The sequence below is a fragment of the Equus przewalskii genome, chromosome 6 (genome assembly GCF_037783145.1).
Source record: "Equus przewalskii isolate Varuska chromosome 6, EquPr2, whole genome shotgun sequence".
NCBI lineage: Eukaryota > Metazoa > Chordata > Mammalia > Perissodactyla > Equidae > Equus > Equus przewalskii.
The window spans coordinates 33,361,281-33,372,064 of NC_091836.1; the positions used below are offsets into that span (position 1 = coordinate 33,361,281).

The following is a 10,784-nucleotide window of genomic DNA, read 5'->3' on the forward strand; positions in this document are numbered from 1 at the left end:
GTGGAGGCAAAAGATTAGAAAAACCAAATTCTTGTGATGAGCTGTGTCTTGGGGCACACACTTTCATAACCAGAGTTGACATTCCCGTGTTTTCACAGAATGCCTTTCTCTCTCCCTCTTTTTTGCTCTCCATGACTCTTCATATGCATCTTTTCTGCTTATTTATTTATTTGCCTTTCCCAGTAACAACCCCTTATTCTCTCCTCTTCTAATTAGTTTTCCTCAGTAAAGACATTTTAAATGAGTTGCTCATAGACTTTGAAAACAAGGACAAGATTGTGTGCATGAATGTGCAGGCACCATCTGTAGAAAGACTCTAAAAATATACAACTAACAAGCAACAGTGATGGACCCTGGAGAGGGTACAGGAGAACCAGAAAACTGGCATAAAGGGAGACTTCCTTTCACTGACTTTTCTTTGGCAATCATTTTAAATACCATAAACATGTACCACTCAGTCAGTACACAAATGTCGGGGAGGGAAAAATCCTCCTCCTTCTACCCTTCTTGTGTTCTTATGGCTGGACTAATGATAAAATTGACACATGAACAAATAAACATGAGAAAAACCCAATTTAATTATGTATGCACAGCAGAATTATGAGAACAATGCTCAAAGGGTGAACAAAGCAGGCACTATACATATTTTCTGGATAAAGAAACAACAGATTTGTGAGGGATTGACTGCATAAAGAGACCTAGGTTTGGGGTACATACCTAACTAGTGAGGAATTTAAACAGAGTTAAACTTGAGATAGTAAATTAACAAGGTTTGTTTATGCAGGCTTCTTGGCCTGGAATTCCCCAGCTCTGGTGATAAAGATGCAGAGACAGCACCTTTCACATGAGAGATTTATTTCCTGCTTTCAGGGGAGCAGAGAAAAGAGGGTCAGACTGCCCTTTTTCTTTCTCAAGTAACTTTAAATCAAAATAATCAATACGCCATTGTGGGATATTTCAGGGTGGCCTGCCCTGAGCCCCAACACAAATAAATATATATTGCAAATGGAATGTAGAAACAATTCAGTATAGCATGATCATTTTTAATATGAGCAAGCATGAGCCCAGAAAGATGAAGCAATTGTCCTGAGGTCATGCAAGAAATTAGTGGAAGTGCTGATACTAAGAAAAAGAGGATCTAGCAGGGATGGAAGAAAAAAATTTACTGAGTACCTGGTATTTAATTCTCTTAATAATCCTGCAAAAAAAGTTTTAAAGACATTGGTGCTCTGAGACATCAAGTAACTTGCTTAAGGTCAGAGAGCTACTGAGCAGAAGCTAGGGTTCAGATTAGATTCTACCTTCCAACTCCCTAGTCCCTGCTCTTTCTGAATCTTTATGCTGCTCTTCTCCTCTCTGCTGCCCCAGTAACCCAAATTTCATGCTGGTCATCTATTCTATGCTGTCTAAACACAATACTCTCATTCCATTCTCATCCTTTTGTATTCATCCCTAGTGATCTGTATCATCCCAAGGGGCAAAACTTTATATATCCATCCAAACTTCATTTATCCAAATAGAAGAAAATTTTCCTAAAGAGAATTCATAAATCAAAAGTACCTTCATAGAATTTCACTTGTTGCTTTGCAAAAAATCTTTACCATTTAAAGTTTTCTTTTAAACCAAAGGAAACTCTACCTCCCTTTATACAGTACCATTAAGCTGTGGATTTAATAACCTGAGCTACACAATCCTTCCACCTTTGCTGGAAGGTGTGCCATTCAGGGTCCCAGTAGAATATAGATGATCCACTAAAACAAAGTAATTGAAAAATATAACAAGGAAACTGTTTGCATAGGTGTAGGCAAAAGGATGATTGAGAGAAACCACAAAAAGATGGTAGCACTCCCCAGGTTAGCAATAGCAGGGAGACATTACCACTTGTTGGCATGAAGAGAAAAAGGAGGGAGCAGTTACTGTAACCATGTAGGAAATAGACATTAAGTTGCTGCTACTGTAGCCCAGGATTACGGAAGCCAGAGAAATAATACCACAATATCACACTCCTCCTGCCATCTGATTTCCTCTGCCAATGCTGCCATTGGTCTAACCTAACCAGAAACCAGAGAGCAAGGAAGTACATTGACATGATCCATTAGGGAATGCCTTCCAGGACTTCGAGTAATGTATAAAGGGGCAGAAGTCTGACCTGGAGAGGCACACAGAGAATATCCCAGCTCGTCTCTGCCCTACACAGTGCCATAACAGTCAGTGGTCATTTCCTCTGCTGACTGACTGCTGTGTGGTGCTAACCCGATTACTGGCTTGTAACACAAAGTTTTCTATGTTTCTGAAACAGTCTCTAGATCCTTAGCTGACCGCTCAGAGCTGCAGATTTCTCCACTCTTGCTTGAAAAGCACAATTTGAAAACAGAGAAATGATTCTGTGTTAAATAATTCCCAAATTCTGTCCTTCATAACCTTGACCTTTTCTATGAGGTCTTCAACCCAGCATTGCCAAATCCTTTAAAGTCCAAGTCTCCAAAGCTCCATACCACCATCTCAGGAGGTACCATGCTTGCTGCTCTCTGAGTCCCAGCACATTTCCCCCACACACTCCACACAATTCTTCAAGAATTTGTCTGGTCATTTAGCCAAGACGGTCTCAACAAAATCCTATACCTCCTACCTTCTTCCAAAAATGTGCTATTTAAAATTAGCCCTTGCAAAGTTCCCTGAAATTTCTGTAGACAGAATCAGATTTTAACATCCCAGACCAGCTCACATTTTAAATTATATCTTCTGGGACTGAGGGAGGAAGAAAGTGAGCCATAATGGAAAGCAACCAGTATTAGAAATCAAGAGCCTGGGTTCTAGTCACAGTTCAGCTATTGAGTAATTGGGTTACCTTGGGGAAGGGACGTAAGCCCATATCTATTCTCAGAGATGTTAAAGAACTGAATAACATCATCCTTAAGGTCCACTAAATGTGAGTATCCTACAGTCTTAAGAATCTTCTTAAAGGACACTTAAAATGGGAAGGGTAAACTTGTTTGAGAAAAAGTTAAAATTTCCTCCATGTAACCAATGGAACCTGAATCATGTATGAAAGGAAAAAAGTCCCTTTCCTAAGTGTTGCTCCTTTCTCAAGAGAATGATTTTTTGCTCAGGATTTTCTTCAGAGCAGCTTTGACGTCCTTATTCCTCAGACTATAGATTAATGGGTTGAGCATGGGCACCACAATGGTATAGAATAAAGAGGATACTTTCCCCTGGTTCATAGGTAAAAGAGAAGATGGTTTGAGGTACATGAACGCCCCTGACCCAAAGAAAAGAGAAACTGCAATTATGTGGGAGCTACAGGTGCTGAAAGCTTTGGACCTGCCCTCAGTGGAACGAATATGGAGAATGCTGGAAAGGATGAGGGCATAAGAAATGAAGATGGTAACTGTGGGCACACCAATATCAATGCCCACAACAACAAAAACTACCAGCTCATTTACATAGGTACTGGTGCAAGAGCGTTCAAGAAGGGGAAGGATGTCACACATGTAGTGGTCAACCAGATTGTTGGCACAGAAAGTCAGTTTTACCATGCATGCTGTGTGGGCCATGGCACCAGCAAACCCCATCACATAGACACCTAATAAAAGAAGTAAGCAGACCTGGGGAGACATGGCAGCCGTGTACACCAGTGGGTTACAGATGGCAACATAGCGGTCATATGCCATTGCTGACAGGATGAAGGACTCAGAGATGACAAAGAAAAGAAAGAAGAAGAGCTGAGTCATACACCCTGCGTAGGAGATGATGTTCTTCTTTGAGACAAAACTCATCAGCATTTTGGGTGTGATTACAGTGGAATAGCAGAAATCTATGAAGGACAAGTTATAGAGAAAAAAGTACATGGGGGTGTGCAGGTGAGAATTCAGTCCAATCAGTGTTATCAAGCCCAGGTTCCCCACCATAGTGACCACGTAGAAACCCAGAAAAACGAAGAAGAGGGGGATCTGGAGTTCCGGTTGGTTGGTTAAGCCTGCAAGGATGAATTCTGTGATGGAGGAATTCTCAGCTACCATTCTCACTTAAGGCATTCTGTGGGAATGAGGGAAAGGAGTCACTTAGAGGGAGAGAGAGAGACAACTGTTGCCCTCCCAGCCACCACCCCATTCTTGTAAATTGGACCCATGCAAAGAAATTTTAGACTTCATCAGAAAGGCATTTCCTGAAGCCTATGGGTCCTTTCTCACAGCCACCTAGTGACTCTGCCTCCATTAGAAGGGTAGATGCTGCCAGGATGAAGGGCCCCAACAATGAGCTGAGTCTCGGGGATCTTTACTTTGGTCCCTTTATTATGTCCTTACAACTCCAGTTTCTGCTCAAGTTTACAATAACTGGGGTCAATCTCTGAGCAGAGTCCTCTCAGAGATTGGAGCCAACTCAACTGTGCCTGGAGTGTCTAGCTCCATGGTCGACATGGACAGAGCAGAAAAGTGAAGTGGTTTTCCCAAGGCCTTTACTACCTGAGGTCGGGGACTTAAGAAAAGTTCAGCTCAGATTCAGTCACTCACCCTCCTTCAGCTTGGAGCTTCAGTGATGTACCTTTCGATCTAACTCTTATCCTCAGTTGTTTGGACAGATAAATGGCCATGGTGCTAACACTGATGTAGGAACTAAGCATAGATCCCTTTAGTTCCTATCCTGTCTGGAGGATCAGAGCTTGGACTGCCTTAGAATTCTTTCTGAGCTAAATAACGCTATTTATCTGATCCAGGCTTTGCCCCAAGACTTTTATCCAACTTGTAGAAGGGAGACAGCATCCTTGCCTGTAATAAGTGCCAGCTGGTGACAGGAGACTTAGTTTTATTCTAGGTTTAGAGATCTGGAGACCTGATTAGAAGTAAAAAGCCAGAGGTTCCCCTGGGATCACAGCCCTAGAAATTAGTTTAAAAAGAAGGGCTATTTTCTAATACCCTTGATAATATCTGAGTTGGCTTTTAGAAACACTTTTATTTGTTCAATTAACATCTACTCAGTAAAAACAAGTATTTGTGGGAAAACAGTAATTTATTGAGTACTTACTATATATATCCAACACTATTCCCATCTTGGTGCTTATATACTGACACAGCATGCCAAGATCCAATACCATTTTACATACAATACTTCATTCAACTTTTCCCCAAATCCTATGAACTGGGTTTTATCACTCTCATTTTGTAGATGAACTAATTCACCAGATGTACAAAAGTCATATGAAATCTAGGTCCATCTGACTCCAAATCTAGTGTTCTTAGTAATTGTGTTTAATATCTCTCTGTGGGAGATAAAGAAATGTATAAAGCAGGGTTCTTGTCTTCAAGGCTCTGACAAGCTCTTGGAAAAGATAAGATAGAATACATCTAACTAGATATGTGAAAAAATGTGATAAGATCCAGAAAAGGTAGACATAAAATGCTACGTGAGTTCAGAGGACAGCATTCAACACACCACTTGCATTTCTGTTTATCACAGGAATTGTACAAAATCTAGTCCAGGCAGGAACAAACCTCTCCAGTCATCTCTTGGAATTTGAGCTTGACAGTAAAGAACAATTTGCATTAGTTAAGAACAGCTTTTTTTTTCCAAAAGTGCTAAATTGTTGGGATTCTTCGTGATGGCCCATGTCCTCCATCCTCTCAGTTCTCTTTTGGGCTCCCAGTACCTTCATGCTGACCCTGATGGCCTTGTAACATGATCTCCCTTTATCCCAACTGGACTCACCAACATTTGTTTCTCTGTTTTGTTTGCTTTGCTCTTTTCCAAACTCCCCTCACTCATGACAAAAGTTATCCCTCTGTGTCCCAGTCTCTCAGAGCCTTGCTTGAGCTCAGTGACAACTAATTCACACTTGCGGGGCCTCATAGATTTGAAGCAATATTAATAATCATCTAATCCTGTGATTCACAAACCTGACTGTACAATTGAATTTGATAATTATATGCTTATTAAAAGTACATATCCTGCTGATCCAATCCAGACACAATAAATCAGAATCTCCAGGAGTGGGACTTGATAATCTGTTTTCTCTTCTAAATCTTCCCTGATGTTCTGGATATTTAGCCAGGTTTAGGATTCACTCATCTAATCTTCATAGCCTGTGTCTTCTAGACAGGGACATTGAGACCCAAATGATCACAGAGCTGGTTGGTGGTGTAGTCTGAAATAACACATGGGTCTCCAACCTCTGTAGTTGAAGAAGGTCTCCAGCTTATCCAGAAGAAGCCCACCTGGTTTTTAGTTTGGCTAAAATGTTAAGTACAAGTAAAGTGTGTAATTGGACATCAGGCCTGAAGCAGCACCCCAGGGTCATACAGGGGAGAGACTTGGATGTCATGACAGGGAATATGTGTGCACTGTGAATCCATGGAACATTTTTAATAGGAGAATGACATAATCAGGGGAGGGTATGATCAGATGTACTGAGGAGGATCAACTAGTCTAATGGGCTACTGGGTGTCAATGACTTGATACAACAGTCCCTCCAGACACTGTTTTATCTGCATTCAGACAAGATGCCTTAACTCAAAGCACAGCAGTAAAATAAGGGATAAGAGAGAGACTTTCAGAACAAGTAAAAGGTTAATGGAGCAAAAGGTTTTTCTAAGCTTTTAACACATTACAAATCATATAATGTGAGCCTTGCCTTATAGCTGCGGTGTCCTCTACCCTGTACTCTGAACATTTTTCAAGGCCCTGAGTTCAGGTCCCATCACCAAGCTTTCTGTGTTGGACATCTTTTCTGCCTAATTGCATATTACTCAGCCCATCTTTTCAGCTTCTACTGTTGCTACAGCAGCTGGCTGCATGCAGTTGGCACACAACACAGTTCCTTAGCTGCATCACTTACGCCCTGATTTCTGACCTAGGATGTCTCTGCCACCACATGTGGAATGTCTCTGGGAATCTGCTCAGCCACGGTGAGCACCAGTACATGTGCAATAAGTATGCCCTGTCAAAATGCCAAATGCCAGAAGGAGGAGGATCTCAAATCATCATCAGCTCCCACCTCAATAGAGATTAGCCAAAAAATGCTACAGTAGCTTGTCCTTAGATCTACTGCAGCTCTTCTCATAACATATTACTACTGTCTTTGTGATAATCCATGTGCCTCCATGAACTGTGACGAATAGGAACTAGGTTTATTCACATTTATATCTTTAGAACCAAATGTAGAACCTGACTTGCAGCAGCTCGCAAAACATTTATTAATGTCAGATTCTCAATCTCTTCATCTGCAAAATGGGGATAATGATAACAATTCACAAGGTTATTGTGAAGGTTAAATTAAATCATAAAGTAGAAGAGCCTAGCAAAGAGGGAGACACTTAGTAGAGCCTTAATGAATGCTTTAGGAAATATACATAAAGCAACTATAGAGTATATATAATTTAGGGAGGAAAAGAGAAAGAGAAAAAGCTTGTTAAGACCTAGATGAGCCTGAAGGGGGGAAGAGAGAGGCTAAAATAGGATGGAAGAGGAGAGCTGATAGAAGTGAGAAGAGTTCTGAAATAATATTTTTTCTTCAAAATTTTATCTAAAGCCCATCTCCCCATCATAACTTCATCCACAGACAGGACCAGGGTCCTTGATTATTTCACCTTGTCCCTACTTCCTGTCCTACCACCAATGCCCTATTTTTCAAATAATCATACTCTACCACTCCACAAAGCCCTAATAACAAAGTCAAGTGAGATTTCCTTTCCAGCCTCCAGTCTTCTCTTTCTGTACCCGTTTCTAGTCTCAGTAAAAATTCTTTCCCAAGTGCTCACAGTCCTCATGTTTGCTCTACCTTTGAGTCTCTGCCAAAACCAGTTCTCAGGAAAGATTGCCCAAATTCCAATAAAGCTTGTTGGGAATCATCCACATTCCACTCCCTCTTCCAGGACATTTTTTTTTTAATATAGACAAAATCTCTAACCAAAAAACAGATCTCTAGTTAGGAATTATCAAGCAGGACTCAATTGATGAATCATACATCTTGGTCAGGATGGGGCAGCTGGAGTCATCATGTAGTAAGTTTATAATTAGAAGCACGGTAGCAGCTACCTGTCCTCCACTTGGCAAGCTAACTATATAACCCCTACATCAGTCCTGTGTATGAATGTGTATGTGTTTTGTGCAAGACTGTTGGGTGACATTTGCACGTACCCAGTGCTTACCATTCCAACACATGGGGGATTATATTTTGATCACTGCTCAATAACAAGAGCCCTCAAGCATAAGTCTTACACTTAGATATTTGTCACTGCCTTGGTGATCACAATAAATCTCAATCCCTGCTCTTATTCCCACTATAGTCAACTCACAATTAAAGAAAATAGATCATTATTACAAACCTGAAATGAGCCCCATTGGAGAGGGGCTCCTTGGGGCACAGAAAGAAAAGAAGACCCAAGCTTCATTAAAAGTTGGCTTTTCTCTAGGAGCCTTAGAGGATTCTTATTTGGATGATAGAACAACTGAGAAAAGTTCCTCTGGATCTATGTCACTTCAGAGCCTGTTGCCATGGGAACTGTGCTTCACAATCTTCTCAACTGGGGCTTCGCTAAAGTCAAGTTCCCCAATGAGCAGATGAAGCCCCAAACAGGAAGCAGTGTAGGAAGAACTATTCTTAACTGTATTCCTTTTGTTACAGAACTGCCCTCTTTCCAAAACTTCAATCTCTATATAGTTCTTCTTTATTTTATTTATTTCTATTTTTCCACTTTTTTTTATTACAGTCTATTTGTGGCATTCCATGTGTGATATGTGTAAATGCAATACAATGTTTCTCATGCACATGCATTAACCCTCAGACTTCTGGTGGTGTGAGGTTGGCCTCAAGTGCATTGACCAACACTACACACCAGGAAGGCCAAGCACAAGTTACAGTTTCATACGAATAGGAACAGAACCTGACAGAAGAGAAAAGATGGCGGCTGAAAGATCTTCATTTGAAATGTCCTCAGTTAGCTCCTGAGAAAGCAAATATCAGGAGTTATATGGTTCTGCATTATATTTAATCTCAATTTACTTTTGTTAAGCATTTTAAACTCCGTAACATACAAATTTACATATAAAACATATATATATTTAACATAGAATCCTAGAATTAGAAGGGACCTTGGAGGTCTATATTGGGGGTAATTAACACGTATTGAAGCTACATACCAAGCACTCTGCTAGTAGTTTTACATACATTATGTCATTTATAGAAAATTAATAATTTACAGAAAGTACAGATTTGGCGTGCTTAAAAATATCATCCAATGGATTCAAGACTATTAATACTAGTGCTAACATTTTACATTTTTAAAATGCTTTTTAAATGTGTCGGGAACTATTTGAAGTGCTTTACACACATTAATTCAGTTAATTTTTTAAAAATCCTATTATTATCTTTATTAAGAACATTTCCTTAATCAAAGGAATCAAACATGCTTATCTCTTCGGTATGACATGCTGGTCTCCTTAAGCCTCCAGGTATTTGTAGTGATGAAGGAATAAACAAGATTTGCTAGATTAATGATCGTGGGGGAAGAATGGAGAGGAAAGATCCAGTATCAAAGGTGACTAAAATTTCAATCCCAGGACAGAGAAAAATGGAAGGAAAGGGGCCAAATGTAGAGAATTTAGACCTGACTGTCAAGTGCTGAAAATACATCTAAGAGGGATGGTCAGTGAACACGCTGTCACTGAGAGATAGGAGCATGGGAGGAGATCATCAAGACATGAACTGGGAATCATGTAAATAGAGACGACTACAGAAACCTCAAGTCAAGGGTTAAGGATGGAATCTTTCAATGCAAGGGGAGAGGAAGTTCTTAGGAAATGTGTCAGAGAAGGCAAGTGTGGTGGCCCTGAGCAGGCTTTGTAGCCAAATGACCTGGGTTCTAATCACATAACTCATTGGCCAAGTAAGTTTATAGTATTTGCTCCAAAGTGGCCCCATCTATAAGCAGAGATGTTAACACCTAATGCATAGGATGGTTTTGAGAATCAACTATCATAATCTTTAATAAGTAGTTTTGAATTAATGAAGTGTCACAGGACACTTATTCCTCCACATCTCTTTTTATCCACTTGGTCAAATTCTGCCTTTTACTTTACATTCAGTTTCAAGAGTGAATTTTCTCATCCCCAACTATATTATAAGCAACTCAAGGCAAGATCATATGTTGTTTAACTTATACACCCTATATTGAAGACAATGGCGAACACACATGTTGCCCATTAATATTTACTAAGTTCAATAGAAAGAAATATAAGTATGGTTCAATAAAAGCCCAAATGTAAAAATTGAGAAATTCAGGGATACATTTATTTTTTCAAATACTGAAGTAATTCATTAGAAGTTTCCTATAAATAGCTATGTGGTCAACCCATTTCCAAAAGATAAATAAATAATATAAATTACACATAACTGGTTTTACTGCAAGTATTTTTGGCATTTTAAATATGCTAATATTAACACTGAACTGGCAGTCATGCTAGATGATGTGTGCTTATTGGGTGTGACCTCCAGGATCAAGATGTTTACAGAATAAAAGGAACCTCCCAATATTTTGAGGACTGTCAAAGGAAAGTTACTCAGTGACAGAAAGAACTGCAAAGCCTTCCCAAGTCAGGAGCTGCCCAGAGCTCAGTTTCATCATAGCCCACAGTTTGGGGCTCTTAAAATAGAAATCCATTTTTAAGTGACATTTATCTCAGGGATATATGTGCTATAATTACCCTAACACTGGCAATGTAAAATATGTGATTTCAAGGTGGGTTAAGGGCAAACCACGGTTCCAAGGTTGTGGTAGAGGGAGAAAATGCAA

General features: G+C 39.9%; 1 protein-coding gene across 1 annotated transcript; it reads right to left on the bottom strand.

The window, feature by feature from the left end:
• Window positions 1-3,086: 3,086 nt before the first annotated feature.
• On the bottom strand, window positions 3,087-4,019 carry LOC103551580 (olfactory receptor 8B8). The gene has a single exon (XM_008521103.2). The coding sequence runs from the start codon at window positions 4,017-4,019 to the stop codon at window positions 3,087-3,089; it is 933 nt and encodes a 310-aa protein (XP_008519325.2).
• Between the last annotated feature and the right edge of the window lie 6,765 nt (window positions 4,020-10,784).